We start from the raw sequence: 20143 nt of genomic DNA, 5'->3' as shown, positions 1-20143 counted from the left end.
GACTTTTAGAGATTATAATAGTAATACCAAACTTTATATATATAATATGTATGTACATACATATGCACATGTGTATATGGGCATATGTGGTTATGTGTATGTGTGTGAATAGGAATTTAGAGCTTGTTATAACTGGCAGGATGAGAAGGAGCAGGAAGAAGATTAGAAACATCCATCAAGGCATTTAGGCACCAGAGAGGCAAGCCTGGCTGTAGCAATGGGAACTAATGGGAAGAAGTCCCAACTCATACAGCTGACTCTGGCCCTCAGTGTCCAGTGCTTAAAGGAATTATCTGGAGGGACTTGTTAAATGAGATTCTTGGACCCTGCCTCAAGGAAATCTGATTCATTCTGCTGGGGTAGGGCTCAGGAATCTGCATTTTTATAAGCTTCTTAGGGGAGTCAGTGGTGGGTGGTCAACAAGTCATACTGTGAAACATCTTCAGCAGGGGCAATAGCTCAGGTTGGCAATTAGCATCTTCGGTGTCTAGCATGGAATGGTATTTTGGCAGCAATACAAAACAAGGAGAGTAACAGCTAAGTGGTTTGAAGTTCAGGAAGGCAGGCTAAAGGGACTGTATTAATTTCCTAGGGCTGCCGTAATACATCACCACCAACTAGGTAGCTGAAACAACAGAAATTTATTCTATCACAGGTCTAGAGACCAAAAGTCCAAAATCCAGGTGTCGACAGGTCTGTGCTCCCTCCAGAGGCTCCCGGGGAGCGTCTGCTCCTTGCCTCCCCCAGCTTCTGCGGCTGCCAGAATTCCTTGACTTGCAGCTTCTTATTCCAGCCTCCGCCTCTCCCCTCCTGGCCTTCTCCTCCTGTGCATCTCTACTCCTGGTGTCTCTAGTAAAGACACCGGGCAATGGATTTTGGACCCACCCAGACAATCTGGAATGATTTTATCTTTAGATTCTTAATGCCATCTGCAAAGGCCCTTTTTCTAAAGAAGGTCATATCACAGGTTTAGAGATTAGAAAGAGGGACATGAATTTCAGAGGGCCACCTTCAACCAACTATACAGGCCAATTCTGGGACAACTAGCTGCCTTGGGCCGCTGGCAGAGCAGGGAAAGGGGGTTGGTGATGGCCAAGAGCAGCCTGGCTCCATTGCTAGAGTAGTCTAACCTTCAAGGGTAGGGCAGGAGGGCTCGGACTTGGGAGCCGGCAGAAGGTGGCCACTAACAGGTGAGCAGGTCGGCGTGGGATGAGCAGCGGAGCCGGCTTCATTACCCTCAACTTCGGAGTCAAGAGTCTGTGATCCCTACTAACTGGGATATGATTGTGCTCCTACTTTGGGACAGAGCTAACTAGCCACAATTGGACATCAAGGGGCAGCAGGAAGATTAGAGGCAGGCTAGCAGTCAGATGGGACTGCAAAGTGCTGCAAAGCATATTCCACAAATAAGCAGAATCAACAGCCACCGCTTGATCACCTGATACATGCCCTGCTCTTTATATTCATCATTGCCTCTTTTCATCATAACCTTGTACTATGGCTATGGCAATATGAGTTCCCATTGAACATATGAGAAAACAGATTTTTAAAGATTAAAGTTATATGGTGAAGAAGTGACAGAGAGAGAATTTAAATCCAGATCACTCTGGCTCCAAAATCCATTACCTTTCTACTAAAACATTCTACTTTGCCACAAGTTAATAGTCAACCTCAAATTGTAGCATCCTATTTTTCCTATAGGAAGGTAAACTCTTCCCTTTACCTCCTCACCCTGGGGTTCACTAGACATAAAAGGTAAAAACATTTGTTTTCTACCAAATACCCTACATTAAAAAATGTAACTTGTTTAAAGTAGAATCAGCGTTTTGAAGCTCTCTAGACCACAATTACGGGCGTGCCCCTGGATGTGGTCACGTGCTCGGTTATGATGGTGTCATACTCATCTCACTGTAATCACTCGTGGGGAGCTCTGACAGGGATTTTGTGCACGTCTCTAGTCCTAGGCTTGTCTCTAGTCTTAAACTGCAGGTCTGTAAGGACTGTGTATGTTGTACCACCCTGCCCCCACAGCCCTCACCACCACCACCAAATGCACCCGCCAGTGCTGTCCTACCGGCGATAATATCCAAGTACTCCCAGTGCTGGTCTCCTCCGCAATGACCCACAGCCCCAGCAGCACCGGTGGAATAAGATCAAGGAAGTCGCTAATAAATTATGTCTTTGGTCCAACCAGGAACTGAGCCTTTTAAGTACCACCTAATCTGCCCTAGAGATAGTGTCAATTTTTTGACAGAGTGCCGATGATGTTTGGATACTAGGCTATGAATCCTTAACTAGCTTGAATGCAAAGCCAACATATTCCTGAGCCAGGTGCAAGGTTTAACAGTGCTTTTCACTCATCCTGTTTCAGACAAGGTAACGGGTCTGAAGTATTAAGGAGTCCTAGCCTGAATGACAAACCTTGTCCGGCCTTTCCTAAAACTGAGTGTATGACTCAGGAAATTATTATTAATGCCGATGGTAATAATTATAATAAAGTTTTGCAAAAGGGGTTGAGGTACTGCGATCGTCATCACCCAGTGAGCACCAGTTCAGCAGCTATTTTGTGCAATGCTCAGTGACTGGAACTGTCAGTGGTGACCTGATGTACACCTTTCCCCACGTTCCTCAGGATCCTTTTCCTGCTCAGTCTCACAAGAGCAATCTTCAGTGTCAAGACCCACGAATACTTGCACCAATACAAAAGTCAGTTTGACAATAATTTAATATTTTTCTGGTGACAATTTCTAGTTAAGTAAAAAAGTTTTTATCGTTACGTATAGGTTTGGGGCGCCGTGTTTGCTTTTAACCAGAGAACTCGCTAGGAAACCGAGGTTGCAAAGTGCTGGTGCCCTGGAGGGTGGCGTTTGCAGGGAGCAGGCTTTCCTCGTGCGAAGCGCACGCTTCTTCGGGTACGCTTTGTGGGATTAGAAACCCGCAGATCAGTCCTCAGCCCCCATTAACTGCCCCGGGTGCTTCTGGGCCAGTAGGGGTGTCTGCTGGGCTCAAACCGACACTCGTGATAAGATTTCACTCAGAGTTAATTTTTACTTAAACCCAATCCCGGCTAATAAGGAAGCCCCCGGGAATGCTCTGGAATGTCAGCCGAGCGGCGCCCGCGAGAGCGTCAGTCGAACCTTCCGCCCCACGGTTCTGTTCGCCCACATGCTTCTGTCTATCAGGCTCGGCCTGGGATCGGCGCTCGCCGCCGCACGGGCTGCATGTCAGGAAGGGAGAAGCCCACGACTTAAAAGGCTCAGCCGCCACTGCCAGGAGCCGATCCCAGGTCCAGCTGGCTTTGGGTGCATATTCGGGAGAATTTCCCGCCGCTGTTCATCTATTACACCGACTGGTCAAAGTAAAGAGAATAACCGAAAGTGTCCCCTTGGTCACCTTGACCATTCGCAAAAGCGAAACTTGCGCTCCAGCCGAGGGCCGCACTGAGCCTGCGGGTAGCGGAGCCCCCGCCCTGCGGGCAGGCGGGAACAGGGCGGAGCCCCGGACAGGCGTGGCCTACCGTGGGAGAAATGCGCCGGCTTGGCCCACCTCCTAGAAACGCTTCTCTCTCGCTGCCAATCAAGGTGGCCTATGCAAATAGAGCCCCTGTCGCCCCGGCAACCGTAACGCACGACAGCCAATAGAAGTCAGCCAGTCGCGGCCCTGCTCCACGATTGGGACTGAGGTAAGGAGATAGCGGCCCAATGGGCTGTGGGAACGGTCCTCAGCGGGCTGAGGGGCGGGGATATGCAAACATGGTTTGAAAAGACGGCGGGAAATCCGAGTTTCGCGGGAGGACCTTGGCGCGTAAACCGTATCCCTTCATTCATTGTCAGCAGCAGCTTCCTGGAGCCATTTTTCAGCTGCCGGCCGCAGCACCCAGGCTGCCGCCGCCGTCTCGCAATCCGTTGCATCGGCCGCCCCCGACGCCTCCATCCCCCCTCGGGGCCCGACATCCGTGCTGCCGGGACCCCCCTCTCTCCAGGGCCCCGACTATTTTTGGCCCCCGGGGCCCGTGCGGTGCGGAAAAATTAAAAGAGAGAAGGGGCTCGGAAGCGCCGGGCGGGGAGGAGAGGAGAGACTCGGAAACTCCGACTGCAAATAATAAAGAAATTGAAAACAATACATTAATATACCATAGCAATAAAAAGAGCAGGAGCGAGAGATGAAAAAGGGGATCCAGCCCGCCCTGGAGCAGTACCTGGTGACCGCCGGGGCTGGGGAGGGGGCGGCCGCCGCCGCAGCCTCCATGGACAAAAGGGCACTGCTGGCCGGCCCCGGCTTCGCCGCCGCCCCGAGCGCGTACATCCAGATCCTCACCACGAGCGCGTCCACCACCTCCTGCTCCTCCTCCCTCCAAGGCGGCACGGTCGCCGCTGGCCCCCTCCCCAGTGCCCCCGGCGCGGAGCACACCGCCGGCAGCCTCTACGCCACGCCGCACGGACCCTCCGGCAGAGCCGCGCTGCTGCAGCGGCCGCCAGCGCCAGGACGCGGCGGCGGCGGCCCTCCGGTAATGCCCTCCCGTCCCCACCGCGCCCGGCCCAGGCGGGGGGGGGGGACTCGTGGCGCGGGGCGGGCTGCGTGGGGGGCGCGGGCCGAGCTTCGGGCCACGGCGGCTGCCCCTCCGGCGAGGGTTTGCTTAGATGCGAGCGCCCCCCGCCACGTCGCCCGAAGGGCTGGGGGCCGCGCGGGGCGCCGGCGTGGCCTCGGCGCGAACCACGTCCCAGGCTCCGAAACTTTTCGCGGCCCCCCTGCTTCCCCTGCACTTTCCCTACCCCCACCTCCCCTCCCCTCCGGCGCGAGGCTTCCTCTTTCTCGGGCGTAGGAAGGGGTCACGCCCCGGATGGAGAAGGGTGGGGGAGGGAGTAGCGCCCCGGGGAGTGGGGGCTGCGGGCGCCGGGGGGGGCCGCTCCTCGGCCCCGGGGGCCCGTGGCGGCCTAGGGTCTGAGGCGTGCTCGGGGCGCGGGGGCCCTGCCCCGCTGCGCCCGGCCCGTTGTGGGGCCGCTGACGCCCCGCAACAAAGGGGCCGGCGGGTACGTGCGGGCCGGGTGGGGGCCGCCGGGCGCCCCGGCCTGGGCGCATCCTGGCGGCGGCGCCCGCGTGGCCGAGCGGCCGGGCCTCCTCGCCGGCCGCGGGCCTGCCCTTGACCCACCTCTCCCCTGCCCCCGCCCGCCCGGCCCCCTCCCCGCCCCCGGCGGCGGCGGGGGGCGGGGGCAGCCGGCTCCCGTCCCGCCGCCCGGGTCTGTCCCTCTCCCCGGGACCCGCCGGTGACGTTTCGCACACGTGCGCGGAGGACGCGCCTGTGACTGGGGAGGCGGCGGCGGCGGGAGGGGGCGCTGGAAGGGAGAGGGGCACCCACTTCCTCCTGCTCGCCGGCTCCCTGCCTGGGACGGTCCCGGCGCCCTCGCAGCCGCCCCGGCCCGGCCGCGCTCCCCCGCCGCCCCCCAGGCGCCCGCCCGCGCCCCGCGCCGCCGGCCCGCTCGGCCCTCCGGGCCCCCGTGCTGCGCGCCCACGTTCCCCGGAGCCGGGCCGGGCTCGGAAATGCCCTTACAGCAGCAGGTTAGTGGCCGGGACGGCCCGGGGGCCGCTGCCGCCCGCGGGGCGCGGGTCCTGCCGGGGCCGCAGCCGGGAGGGGAGGCGGCTGAGCGGGGTTCCGAGTGGGAACGGGGGGTTGGGTGCTTGAGGGAAATGAGTAAGCAAGAAAAATCTAACTAAGTAAATGCCCCGGCCTCCGGCGCTGGAGTGCCCGCCCCGGGGGTGGGTATGGTGGGGACGCGTTTTCTTCCGAGGGGGCCGGTGGGTGGGCGCGTGAGAGCCGCGGGGGCTTCTCGCCAGTGGCCCGGTGGGGCTGTGTTCTTCCTTCCCTTGTGCCGGAGGGGGAGGGGGCGGGCCGGAGGGGAGCGTGTCTGCAGGATTCCCAGGCCACCCGCCACCCCCTCCCTTTGTCCCTGTAATTTATAAAGCGCCTTTGAGGGATGGTTTAGGTCCGTATGCGGCTTCTCTTTCTGTTGATACTAGAAAGAAGTGTGGCCGGAGGTTTATGCCCCTTCCTCGCCTTCGCCGCTTCACTCCCTCCTCCATGCCTCCTGTCTTCATCCTCGTGGCGAGGCTCGGCCCCCACGAGGGAGGCTGGAAACGACCTGGACTCCTTTGGATAAACGGTTCATGGATCATACCAGTCTTTGACCTCACCTTGTCTCAGCTCTAACTGGGTTTAGTTCTGGAAGAACCAAGATTTTGCAGGGGTCTTTAGGAAGTCAGCACATAGGGTGGCACTTCGGGAAATAGATGGGTTTTGGAATAATGAAAATTTTTGTTTCCTTAAGTCTTCCCAATTTCTCCCCTGTCTCGATCTTAACTGCTTTCCAGCCCCAGAGATACTTGCTGGGGATGTGTGATAGAGCCTCAGAGGCTCATGGTTTTTAGTGACTGGGGTCTGCCAGCAGGGAGGAAACAGTACAGTACCTGCTTGCACAGACAGAATCCAGGGTGCTGTGTTCTCAGTCACCAGAATATTCCACGCTTTTATTTACATTAAATACTATTACTGGCTGGACCTAAACATGCATGAACATATTTTAAGCATATTTGCCCCCTACGCAGTTCTGTTACTATATCATAAACCCAATCTGAACCCAGGTATTGACGTAACGTCTTGGATTGGATTCAAATTTTCAGGAGAGGAGGTTTGATAATGGAAAATTGTGAGACCACCAGATCGCCCTTTTTTTTCCTCTATTTTTATATCAGCCTGTTTGGGGGACCAGGTCTACAAAACTGTCTAGCCAAACTTATATGTAGTTCAATGTATTTAAAGTATAAAAACTTGCCCTCACCCTCTTCCAAGTTATTTCAAAACTTTATCCTCCTTGCTGTGAGATGATTATTATGAAGTCATGAGAGCTCAATATAAAGGTTGATTTATTTTTTGTTTTCTGATCAAAATTATGTTAGACTTTTCTTTAAGTCTTGAAATTTTCTTAATATTCTTTTCCTAAGCAGGAAGGCAGCATGGTGATAGCTAAGTGATTGGCAGAGCAAAGAAAGCATTTAAACACTTTCTGTCCAAGAAGAGGTTGCAAACCTCATATTCAGGTGGCCAGAGTTGCAGACCGACCTGGTTCTGATTCTCAGGAACATCTCAGAACTTAACCAGAAGCAAATTCTTCACCTTTTTCCAATGGGAGAAAAATATATGAATCTTACCTTACCAGCTCTATTGCCTCTATCATTTACAAGTTGCATGATCTTAGGCAAATAACTTAATTTCTCAAAACAGTTTCCTCTTCTGTAAAATAGGGACAATAACAAGACTAACTTTAAGGCATTTTTAAGAGTTGCATATGATAGTGCATGTAAAACACTTAGCATAGTGCCTGGCAAATAGTTGATGCCCAATAAGCAGTCAGAGATGTTATTTTTTATAACTTATAGAAATAATGTAAGACCATATACATACTGCTCCTTTGTTTACATCGGTAAAGTGGTTAAAAGTTTTCTGAAGTGATGTGTAACCAGTTATTTATACCCAGTTCATTTGGGTTTATATGTCTACAAAATATGGCTATCCTAGCCATGGGTAAAATAGGGACATGTCACTATGATAGGACTATGTAGAGATGGTGGTGGTGACCTGCCTGGGCATGACCTTGTGCTTTGAGTTGTAACAAATTTAGATCAATTCATCTGCACTTTTTGCCTGTCTTCCATTCCTCCCGTGACTCCATGGACCTATCAACTTTTGGGTGAAGTCTATGCTTAGTGGCTTTTGTAGAACTGAACTCTGAATTTTCACCAAGTTGGACATGCTTTAGAGAAATTCAGTTTTAAGTGGTGAACTGTTGGAAGTGGAAGAGCTCTAGAGAAACCACAAGTCAAAAGTGCTATTTTCTGGAACAGATCTGGCCTTCATCATTTTCTGCATCTTCTAAAAAGAAGCTGAAATTATTTCATTCTAAGAAAATGTGGGATCTATTAATGTATGAGACAATCACCTGTCACATCTGATTTAACTTAATCCAGTCAAAGCAACTTGCTGATTATATTTTGGGAAAGAATTTGCAGTTCTTGAAATTTTTGTGTTAGGATGGAGGAACTATAGGTGGTATAGATGGGTTTCTTTTTTTCCTGTAGTATAAAAGAAGAAAAATGCCAGGTTCCTGTGGTTCTGTACTCAGTAATCTTGTTGCTGCTGAGATGTATGGTGGATGCCAAGTTTAAGCTAGGAGAGAATTTTTAGTCTACATACCCCAAAATGGAAGTTCTAATATAATGCAGTGACCAGACTGGGGCAGTACAAATAGATCCCCTATAATCAATGCCATGGGTGCATTCTAATTGTCCTCTGAAACAAAGCGCCCTTAAATGTGGCCCTGTGAGCCAAGGAACCCAAGCTTGTGAACAGGAAAGGATTTTTTTGTTTTTCTGTAAGTCGTCACCTTGTGTAATACTTGGAAGAGTAGATTCTGAGATTAATGTGCTGTGTACAGCTAACCTGAAAACAGAAAATAATACTCTAAGCTTAGACATGAATAAATAGCAGCGCCTGAAGATTTAAAGACCAGGGAAAAGTTGCTTTTATTCTCATTTTGCAAGAATATAATGAAGTAGTTTTCTTGTAACTCTTCTGTCTTTATTGCTGTCCCCGAAGACATACCATCCATGCTTTTAACCTCTTTCCAAGGGACTTGGACCCATTTCGCAAGACTTCAAATATTCGGTGTTAATATTCTGGCTGGTTTTCTAATTTAATTAATTCCATTTGTATATCCAGTTTACATCCGCTTTCCCAAGTTAATCAATTCCCATTCCTTTTTAACCACCTATTTTCTACTAACATTTTTAACTTGCATTAATAAAAATCAGCAATTGCTTATGCTTGTCAAATCAGTCAAATCCATGAAACTACACCAAATAGTGCAAGGGAAAGCAGGTGATTTCAGTTCTCATCAGAGTCTGTTTCATTTGGTTTTTAAGGAGAGAAACTTCCCTGAATTATTTCAGATACTAACCATGTGACTTAATGCATATTTTCATGCTTCTTAGCAGCTTAAAAATAGTTTTAGGGACTGTATTTACAACTGCTAAGGAATGTTTTTTCTAATCATTTTTCATGGAACTAAGAAGGGAAGATAACTGGCAAAGCAGTAAATGTAGGAAACCACTAATGGTATCTCCTTCCTTTACTCTGATCCGCTCTTCGGCTTCATAGAGTGACTTGGAAAATGTATCTTAACACAAAGAAAAGTAATACAACAGAAGGTACACAACAACAGCTAAGATGGGGACAGGAAACTTGGGAGGGTTGGGGTGGGGTTTAATTTAGAGGAATAACGCACATAGCTTTTGCTTCAGTAAGAAGGAAATTAGTTTTTTTCTCACTTTTCCTTCAAATGCTGTCCCCCAAAAGCAGTGTGTTTTTAGAACTCATTGTGTAAGTTGCATAAATGCATCCTCTGTCTCCTCTCAACCTTAACTGGGAGTCAGACTTCCGCAATCTTCTGCAATATCTACAATATCAGTTTAAACAAGAAAAGAAAAAACAAAAGCCCACTGGTTGCTGGATTGTATCACAAAACCCACGCACTTTGCTTTGCTGGAGAATCTGAACCACTGCTTACCTTTTTGTAAACTAAGGCAGGAGTTTATGTCAGCAGGAAGTTGATGGCAGTGAGCATTGACAGCTGATGGTGTAGGATAGGGGCAAGAACAATAACAAGGGTTGGGAGTGCCTCCTCCCCCCGGCCAACTAATGCTGTTGAATATCCATGTATAACTTTGACTCCCCAAAAACTTTGCTAATAACCTCCTGTTGACCGGGAGCCTTACTGATAACATAAACAGTCAATTAATACATATTTTGTATCTTATACAGTATTCTTATGATAAAGTAAACTAGAAAAAAGAAATTCGTTCTTCAAATTGTCACAAACCTCTTAAGAATTTTTCCGATGTATTTATCAAAAAAAAAATATGCATGTTAAGTCGGACCCATACAGTCCAAATGTGGTTGTTCAAAGGTCAACCATAATTGACTTAAGTCCACTTTCCATTGCTATATCCTAGCTGTGTGGGGCCACTTGTAGTGTCCAGGCAATGTTCTTATAACTTGACAGTCCCTGAAAACTATAAGTTAGCATAGGCAACGACTATTGCAGATAGCTTCTGAATCATAACATTTGAGCATGTAAAGCAACGGAGTCATCATCTGACCTCAAACCCCTTCATTCTGCAGGTGAGGAAATAAGACCCAGTTCAGTTAAGCTGCTTTCCCAAGGCTACAGACCAGCTTGATGGCTAAGCCAGGACTGAAACTGGAGACCTGAATTCTTAGAAGAAACCACATTCACCAAGAGAAAGTTAGCTATGTCTCATGTGTCCCTTATGAGAAAACTGGGATGTTGACAGTACATCTTAGATTGTCTTCAGGAGTGGTTTACATTTTAAAAACGTACACATGCAGAAGTGCCCTTTGAACAGTTGGCTTTCTGAGTAACAACTCATCCTCAATGATATAAAATAAGCCAAGGGACTGTAGATGTCAAATGAACACAATTTTTTTTAAATAGAAGGAATGATTGACTCATAAAAACCTGATAGTAATACTTTTAAAGCTTTATATGTTCTTTGCAAATTTGGTTGTTTTCTGGGGATATGGCAGTTCTGGTGTTCAAAAAGCGAAGCACACACTTCACAGAGAAGAGAACCTGAGAGGATTTCTGAAACTTTGTTCAGGAGAGGGGCCAGTACTGGAGGCTTTGTGCGGGGCCTTCCGCATCCTGAGTGCCTGTCCTGGTTTTCCGAGGTCCCTGGGCCCATGCCCAGTACCACTGAACTGGGTGCTCTTTCTCCAGAAAGATTTATGGCTTAACAAAGTGGCTGATCAGTTAAGTTTCAGTGGAAGTCACCATCCCCTACTAGCTAGCACTAATTTCCTTAAAATGTCCTCTTTTACTCTTGCAACTGAGAAAGCTTAAAAATAGAATCACTTCAAGCCCTGAAGCCTAAAAGTGAAACATAATCCAGAGTGGCTGCAGTTCATCGACTTGTTCGGGGCAGGGATAGATCCATGCCCGGAAAGGTGCCTCGTGTGGCTCCGGGTGTTCGGCCGGTGAGCAGTAAGCAGCAGCCGATGGGCGTTGTGACCAGTGAAGCTCTTCTCCTGGATGGCATTTCGGTGGATGCAGCCCGTCCTTCGGGGAGCACAGGGGATAAATGCGGCTGGTCCCCCAGCAGGTTTCCCTGGCCACCCCGGAGACCCTGGGCTCATCCAGCGGGCTCTAGGCTGCGACTGAGAAGGGCTTCTCCACACCCAAATGTTGTGGCTCTAGTCACTGAGGGCCATGGGAAGTGATCTCAGATCCTCTAGATTTTCTCCCTCCCTTGCCGTTTTCTATTTCCAATGCCTTGGGGCTCCAGAAATTTATGACCAGAGCAGCAGCCCTGTGGCCCCCACCGTCCCTGCTGAGTGAGCCTTCCTGGTCTGGCACCCTTTGGAGAGGAGGAGGCTCATAGGCACCTACCGCGCACCCTCCCCTGAAAGGCAGGCCGTGGAGCCTGGACCACACCGCTTGGTTCTCCTGCGCTGCCTGCTAGCTCTGAATCTCACATCCTCGCCTGTGAGACGGGGGAATAATAGTGCTTACCTCCCGGGCAGTTAGGAAGATCAAACAAGTCCCTTTTTGCAAAGGGCTTGGACCAGTGCCTGGCAGGAGGGGAGCGTTCTGTGGTAGGTGGGTGTGGGTAGGACTGCCCCCCCCTCCGCAGCCCTACCTGGGCTGTCCTCGGTGGCTTACCAACTAGCCCTAGTGTTCATTTAAACCCAATCACACCTCTAAAAATGGCGGCGATGTGGGATAACCAGTGGGGACTTCTCTCCTGACATAACCTTTAGGGTCCTTGTATCTTTTTATCAGCTGTCCGATGACTTGGAAGGAGGAACCAAAGAATACACTTATCATAGTAGTAGTATCAGTAGTAGTGTCATAACTAAAATCTTCACTTCTGTGATTAAATGTGTTAAGTTGCACTGTTAACATGACTTCTGGGCAGTAAACTGGCTTCCAACTGCAAGGCAGATTGGGGTGCCTGGGCACCCTGGGCCCTGGCAGGCTTGGAGGCCCCAGTAGGCGTGGGGTACAGTGAGGGCCTGGCTTGCTTTCTGGAGTGCATCTGTTGCTCCTCCTGGTCCCTTGCCTCTCCCTTTGCCTGGCTTTGAGGGTGTTGGAATTGCAGCCTTCACTGGCTGCTTCTGTGGCTTACAAATTAATTACAACCTTTTCCCGAGCGTCCGAAGTACTGTGAAATCTCACCTTTCCCGTTCTGCTTCCTATTCCTCCCGACTCAGGTGCTGGCCTGGCACAGTGGTGACGGTGGCTGTTGGCTTCCCTCCTGCGCATTTATTCACTCAAGGGTCCTTTCTCTTCCCACACAGCCTTCATGCCACCCACCTTCACTCAAGGACACCTCCTGCAGGGAGTCTTCCCTGATTGCCCAGGGGCTTGGGTCCCGCCCTTCCTTCAGGTCGCCGCTGCCTTCCCTGTAGCACGTCTTGGTCAGCCTTGTATCCTCGTTGGTGCTCCTGCCTCACTCCTCCAGACCCACAAATTGCCTGGGCCTTTCACCGCGTGGCCCCCACAATGCCTCTGACATTGGAGACTCAAATATTTACAAAGAGGTGTTTTCATTAGACACCTGCAGTCTGTTTGGTGCTCTGGTTGTCCAGTTGGGGCTCAGAAGAAGTATGAGGCATGATCTGCCCACTCACACTGAGTCTGTTTGGGGAGACAGGTGTGAACGCAGGTGATTCTCCAACAAGACTAAACAGGAGGCAGGAGGAAAACAAGGCCCATCTAGGCCTCAGTGGTCGCGGTCGACCGCAAGTGTGGCTGGGCTGTGAGGTGGGCAGCATGACTTCCAGGCTGTCACCTTTGGAGCACAGGAGGGCGCCCATTAGAATCCTTTGTGCACTTTCAAGAGAATACCAATACCTGGACCCCACCCAGACCAACCAGGATATGTGGGAGTGGGATCGTGGTGTTAGGTGTCCTAGATCATTTTAATGAGCACTCTGATTGGAACCACTGAGCTAGATGGAGAGGGAAGATTCAGGGGGCTGTTGGTGATGGCAAAGGCCCAGCATGGGTATGGGGGTGAGATCGTTCTGGAACAGAGATTGCCTTCCTATGGGGGCTCTGCCGGTGCGCATTGGTGGGGACGGGTATAACTGGTGCAGCGGCTGTGCTTGAACAGAGAAGAAATGCCCTATCAGAAGGGGGCCATGGGACCCTGCTCCAGGTGGTGGCTGTCGGGCGGGAGGGCAGGCTCCATGTGTTGCCTGATCTCGAACCCGCTTAAAATGCCGGAAATCTACCAGTTTTTAAATGTTGGCTCAGTGAAAGAGGGAAATGTGCAGGCCAAACAAAATAGGTCTGTAGGATAGATTTGGCCAAAGGGCTGCCACTGAGTGGTGTCTGGTCTGTGGGATAGTAACAGCTAATGTTTCTCGACCGTGTGCACATGGAGGCACGGAATCAAGTGCTGTACACGCATTAGCACGTTGTTCACAGCAAGCTGTGAAGTGGGCATCATTATGCTTGCCCTACACAGCAAGGGACAGACGGTGAGGGGTCGAGGGGCTGGCTCAGGGCCCCCCACGGGGAGTGGGGCAACTGAAATTGAACCCGAGGGGCCTGGCTATAAACTCTCAGTTTACTCCGGGCCTTTATCCGCTGTGGTCCCATATGAATTCCGTGGTGGGGACCCGAGGTGCCTTTTTCCGAGCTCATCTGCTGATAAGAATTGCCTGGCGCACTTGTTCCAGATGCATTTTCCTGGAATCCACCTCCACGGGAGGAGATCTTCTGATGTGGGAAACACTGCTGTGGGGAGATGGGCACAAACAAAGAGTCTTGAAGCTGGACTGACCAGGTGAGAGTAGAAGCCGCCTGCAGAATCAAGGCACACTGCTCTCACCCCGTTCCCGCTGGGAGAACAGCCCTGCAGAGCCCCGGGACCTGGGCCAGGTGTGTCGTGCCCCGGACCCACCCTTGTGGTACCAACATCATCACCAAGACACACTGTCCAAAGGTGGTCACCCAGAACCTGGAGGAGGTGAAGCAAGGACAGGGTGAGGGTCTTAGCTCAGGAGGCCCAGGTGGGCACTCTCACTCCAGGTACAGGGCCCTACGCTGGACTGCTGCCCTCGGGGTTTACTTTGCCCTGTAGCAGGAAGGCTTTTCATTCTGTTGGGTCTGGGCCTGCCTGGGACAGGTTACCAAGTGGACAAAAAGCTGGGGGTTTCCTGGGGAGAGAACCAGGGCTTGCAGTTCAGTATGTGCTATAAAGCCGATTGTCTGGATGCCGGATAGCAACCATGATGGGGTGAAAAGGCAGGTGGACGTGCCGCTGTGGGCAGAGGAGATAGAAGGCCTTTGGCTCCCCAGGCGTTTGGCTCCTGGGGCCGAAAGCAGGGATGAGGCTGCGCATCTCCCCCACTGGGGTGTGTGCCGTGGAGGGAAGGGTAGTTTGGTAGGAGCTGGTCGTGAGTGGCACTGTAGGCCACTGGCTTCCTAAGAGGCTAGGGTTGCGCCCTGGAAGTGCAGCTAAGGCAGAAGTCACAGTGGAAGTCTTGAACAATAGTGAGCCAAGAACCGGTCTCCCTAGCTTAAAAAAGAAGAAAAATTAATGTGGTGCCACAAAAACCTTTCATCATTTTCACTTCTCCCTCTGTAATATGAAAATGAGACAGATTCATCAGGTTGATTTTTAGAGATCGATACTGTCAGGGCTCCCAGAGACGAGCCATCAGATGTTATTTATTACAGGCCTTGCCAGGTCCATGCCTGGCTCCTGGCTGCTTGGAGAAAGCCCACAGTTTGCGACCTGAGAGCCAGCTGAAGACTCCCGTGCATAAAGGAGGGCCACGTGATGACGCCTTGAACTAACCATGACGTTCTCTGGACCATTATTTCCTATGTTCTTATGATTTCCTATGACTTTGCTGATTTAAAAAGAAAGATCTTGAATTTTCTTAACTTCTGGCATATTAATGTTCAAAAGTGAGAGAGTCTTTGAGTACTTCTCTGGAGGAAAGAGCCTTGTAAATTTTAAGTATCTTTATAATTGATTTTTCAACTTGTGACATGTGTTTAAGCCTGTTTGCAGCACTCCTGGAATTGGCCGATTTTGTTGATGTTTGGAGCAATACTTGTGGAAATTTTCTGACCTTTCATGTGGCTGTTCTCCTTGTTAGCATCTTAGACACCCTGATTCTGGGACTGGTCTTCAAGAGGTGAGGTTTTCGGCACTGGGGTCCCATGGCCTGTCGGTGGGCTGCATAGGGAGGATGTCTGGACTGGAAGATCTTGCTTTAGGATCGTGCTCTGTCATTTACCTTTTGCAGATTATATCTGTGAGCTGCACTTCCTAAAAATGGTGTTCCTGTCTCCTTCAGTGGTTGGAAGGATTAACTGAGATGGTGTTGATGGACGTGTGCCATATGTTCCCATTCAGTGTGTGCCCCCCTCCCCGTCACCACCGCCATGGAAGGAACTGCCTGAGTGTTGGTCGAATCTGAATTCGCAGCATTTTTACCCCCTTTCAGGGAAAATGAACTGTCAGACAGATGCTGGCCACCCACCTGGTGCGGAATGCAGCAGCCAGTATTCTGCAGGTTTTACAGGCGGCAGGACGCTCCTGCCCTCACCATGTTTGCCAGGACTTGGGAGAGGTGAGACGTGTTCTTCAAGACCTGAGATGATGAAAGACAGCAGAGGCCACAAGGGAATACCGGTGGGGTTTCCTAGGCATGCATCTCGGTCAGGGGGCCAGGGACGGCCTCAGGAAGTTCGAAACCGGAGCAGCAGGGTTTTGGCATGCTTCCTGGTGGGGGAAACGGCCTGGCCCTTGTCGGGTGGTCAGCAGCAACCCTGGGTTCCGCTCCCGAGGAGCCAGTAGCAGCCTCCAGGTAGACAGTCAGAGTCGTCTCTGGACAGTGCCAGGAAGACCCCATCCCTACCTGCCCTGCCCCCCCACCATTGAGAAGCACTGAACTGGATCTTGAAGAAACGCAGAAACGGAATCCTGTGTATGCATTTGCTATACAATATACATTTCAAAATAGGGTATGAATTTTTTAAGCAAATGATTTCTCCTAAGTGGATTTTAATCTTGGCACGCGTAACACTGGTGGGGAGCCCCAGCGCCAGGGCCGCTGCCCTTGTACTTCACAGATGCGGAGAAGCAGCGCTCTGCGTAGCCTGTCGGGTTTGTCATCGGACGTGCTGACTCGGACCCTCGAAGCCTCTCTGTACCTGGGGGAAGAACGGATCCAGGTGTGCAGTGCAGGGAAGGCCAGGGAGTTGCGCGTTTATCCTTCACTCGGCGGGGAAACAGAGACCGGCTCGGGCCCAGCTGCCCGGAGTGGCGATCACCCCCTCTCCTCCCACCTTTGGGTGGATGGTCCCGCCGCCCCCCCGCATGGCGCCTCCTCGCCCGGGAGCGGGGAGAGCGGGCTGGGCTGGCACCGAGCGCCCGATGCGGGGGAATGCTGGCTGCGGCTGGCCGCGTGTGAATGCCCCGACGGGCTCGCCGCGGGCATCCCCGGGGTTATCCTGCCGTTGCCATGGTTGCCCCTCGGCTGTAAGGTGGGCTTCCGCTGCATTGGTGGCGGGCGCATCTAACCACCTGCCCTCGCTCGCCCATCCCCATGCCGGCCACCGTGTGCACCGCGGAGCCCACTCGGGTGGCGCACCCAGCAGATATGGACGGAGCCCCTGGCATCCACCAGTCCCTGCTTTGGCTCTGGGGACACAGCAGCGTCAGCGCGAACTTGCCCGCCTTCGTGGGATGAGGAGTTCGCCACGTGAGAAATGCCCTGTGCTGTCTCTGATGGACTGCAGTCTGTTTTCTTTAGGACAGTGGTTCTGAAATGTGTGGTCCCAGACCAGCAGCGGGTCTTGGAAATCTTCATTGCAAAGTTTCAGGTCATGCCTAAGACCTGCTGAGTCAGTCAGTGTAGGGTTTAATGGGCCCCCCGGGCCATCCCAGTGCACGCGTTTGAGAGGCACTGTTTGACAACAAGAAGGGCTTGGGGAGGGCCAGGCCTTGGGTGGGCAGCCCTGTGTCCGTGCCGTCAAAGATGCTGTGTGGGAGGTGGTCTCAGTGTCTCAGGACAGCTCAAAACTGGCAGTACCTCTGGTCTCCCGGGCCCGGCATCCCTCCCTGGAATGGGGGCGCTCGGAGGAGCCCCGCCCGGCGCAGAGTCAGTAACAGATTCCTCCCCTTCGGGCCGTCGTCCTCCAGTGAAAGGGACACGGCTTCCCTCCCTTCCCTCCAGACGTGTGGCATGTTTGTTTGGCCATTATTGCTCCCCTCCCGGCCCTGCTCCTTCGGTCCTCCTCTTACCTGACACCATTAAAAATCTTCATAACCAAATCACCAGCCAGATGTAAAGAGACTTATCCGGATGTGAAATGCTTGCTCTCCTTACAGGTCTGGCTGTTTCGGTACTTAGAGGTGTTGAGAGGAGTAAATGAAATGGAGACCACGGGAGAGCGGCCAGCCTGGAGCTGGACACGGAGTGGCCGGCCACAGTGTTGGTGCAACTCCCGCCTCTGTCCCCAGCTTAGAAAAACCACCTAGGGCATTAAATAGATACCACACTTCTTTGTAAGAAGAGCTTCTGACCACCCATAGTTTGCATGCGTGTGGATGACCATCACATACATTATAACCAGCATCATGGAATCAGAAGTTTTGATTAGTTAAAACATTTATGAAATATATATGTAATAAGGTAAACTTAAATTAGAAACCAAAAAAAGAAAAAGAAAATGATGTTACCTGAAGTTTAAAATTATTTTTCCACATAAAGATGAATGAAGAAAAGCCCACATCAGAAATTCTTCTGCACTAGCCCAGACCCCGGTCTGCTTGTGAGTGACCCGCCCGTGTAACGGCCTCTGTCACCTGGCAGGCGCCGGTTCATTCCAGCCGTGTTACAAGGAGTGTTTGGGAGGGCTAGTGGCTCCTTGTGTCCTGGAAATGCATGTGACGGGGCATAAGGCTATTTTATGGCCCCAGTCTGTCATGGCGGGTCTCTTCTACAATGCCTCTCTGGCCACCGGTGGGCACTTCCTGCCCCTGTCCACCCACCTTCAGCCAAAACAACTCGTGGCGCCAGTGACGGTGTTCAGTTGGCCGTTGGTGGTCGATTGTGTTGTGGGGTCTGCCTCCTGCCTTGAGAGTGAGGTTCAGCTTTCCTATGACCCTGGCTTCCGGAGTCTGCTGCCCTGTACAGTAAGGGTGGCCAAGGTGTGGCCTGAAATGCTGCCGCCTCTGAGGGTCTCGCGTGGCTCAGCACTGCTCTCCTTGTGGAACCGGGGACCTGGGCGTGGGCCTCCCTGCCTGTGCCGTGGGGGCTGAGAGCCATGCTGCCTACATAGTGAGCTTCATGAATATTGTTTGGATGGGTCTAGCCAGACCTTGTTGCCAAGCGTAGAGCCCCCCTGAGCCGTGCTGTCCCGTCGCTGTGATGCCAGAATGGTGTTGGGGCTGCCGCTTGTAGGGCAGGTAGGCCTCCTGCTGGTTTCACTTCAGAGAAGGGACCTCAATAGGAACATAAATATGCCCCAACCTTGCATGATTGGGAACTCAGATTTATCACTTTCAGGAGTCTGAGAACTTACTGATTTACCCCGAGAAATACGACTGCCAAGTGGGCAGTTGCAGAAATTGGCGTTGCCTTGTGTTCCCGGTCAGAAGGTGATGAGATGGTCAGAGAGAGAGAGTGAAATGATGCCATTAGCATCCTCCCGCTCCACCCTCCTCTCTGAGCATCACGCCCGCAGAAGCGGGAGGCCGGCTGGCCGTCGGGGGGCATGAAGGACACTGTCACTCCCTCGGGGGCCCAGCGGTAACTGTCCGGAAACTGACATTGTTGCCTTTTTTGTAAAGAAAGTACTTGTTTTTAGTCCAGGCTTGTTATTTAAAGAAATCAGAGACTGTATATGTGCCAATGGGGTAGAATTTCAAAGAGCCGCTCCGCTCCCTCCTGGTCCTGCTTCCCTTCCCAGAGGAACCTCCACAGCAGCCTGGCCTTTCCCCTTTACGTTCATTTGCAAATGTATATTTAATATAAAGGTGCAAATGGTGGCTGTGGTGTATCCTTAGCAAGTACCAGACACATGTCCGCAGTGGTGTCACCACTCTTTGTGATGGCTGCGCTGTGGCGTTATGTGGCTCTGCCAGAATGTAGTTCATTCTCCCCATTTACTGTAATTTCTGTTATTCCTAATTCTAACTGTTAGTATTATAACTGTGCTACATTGACTGTCCTTGTGCATGTCTGTATGTCTGTAGGCTGAATTTCTGTCTATTGACGTTCTGTCACGGAGCACAAACAGAAAAATGCCGACAGATGAGCCAAATTGTCCCCCGCAGGCTGGACGGGTTCTTACCCCTCACGCTAGCGAGGAGAGGGTCCGTTGTCTCGTGCTCTTGCCATTGCGGGACATGAGTCTGTGCAGACTGGCTGGTGATGCTAGAGGGCATCTCCTGATTTCTGTCTCCTGTTTCCTTAATTATCACTGCTGTTCACCACCACTCTGCCACTGTTTATTTATTGAGTGTTTTTATGTGCCAGGATTGTTTCACACACTTTCCGTGAGAAGTACTACTTTATAAACGTTAACGTCCCTATGAATTTTGAATGATGATAGTCCTCATTTTACAGATGCTGAGAGATGGGTTAGTAAATGTAAGCATCTGCCCTGATTTCTATTTCTGTGAATTGTCTCTGAATCCTTTACCCTTTTTGTTTGCAAGGCTATTTATAATTTTCTTACTGAATTATTGGAACTTCCAGTGAACTTGTAACAGATTTGGACCCTCTCAGGGGTATGTGTATGTATATTTTGCCCCAGTTTGTCATTTTTATCTATGAGATGTATTTCTCTCTATGGAAGTTTTGCTCAGATAGACAGATAAAACTATAATCTTCACATTTTATGACTGGTGACTTATTTTGAGAAAGCCCTTCCTAATCCCCAAATTATAACAATATTCTCTATTCTCCTGGCTTCATAGTTCTATTATTTTGATCTCTAGCCTCTTTGGGAGGGAGGGGTGTGTGTGTGTGTGTGTA

General features: G+C 51.2%; 1 protein-coding gene across 4 annotated transcripts in view; it reads left to right on the top strand.

The window, feature by feature from the left end:
* Nucleotides 1-4091: 4091 nt before the first annotated feature.
* The window catches only part of E2F3 (E2F transcription factor 3), a 70726-nt gene continuing 54674 nt past the window's right edge, over nucleotides 4092-20143 (top strand). For 3 of the 4 annotated variants that reach the window (XM_057494169.1, XM_057494168.1, XM_057494170.1), the window contains exon 1: nucleotides 4092-4507. In XM_057494169.1, coding sequence (XP_057350152.1) covers nucleotides 4163-4507 — 345 coding nt within the window. In that variant the 5' untranslated portion in view covers nucleotides 4092-4162. Of the gene's footprint in view, nucleotides 4508-5173; nucleotides 5557-20143 lie in introns of those variants that run through there. The other variant, XM_057494171.1, reaches the window with a different exon arrangement.

This window comes from Manis pentadactyla, chromosome 16 (genome assembly GCF_030020395.1).
Source record: "Manis pentadactyla isolate mManPen7 chromosome 16, mManPen7.hap1, whole genome shotgun sequence".
Taxonomy (NCBI): domain Eukaryota; kingdom Metazoa; phylum Chordata; class Mammalia; order Pholidota; family Manidae; genus Manis; species Manis pentadactyla.
This window is presented reverse-complemented; position numbering and strand designations above follow the sequence as displayed.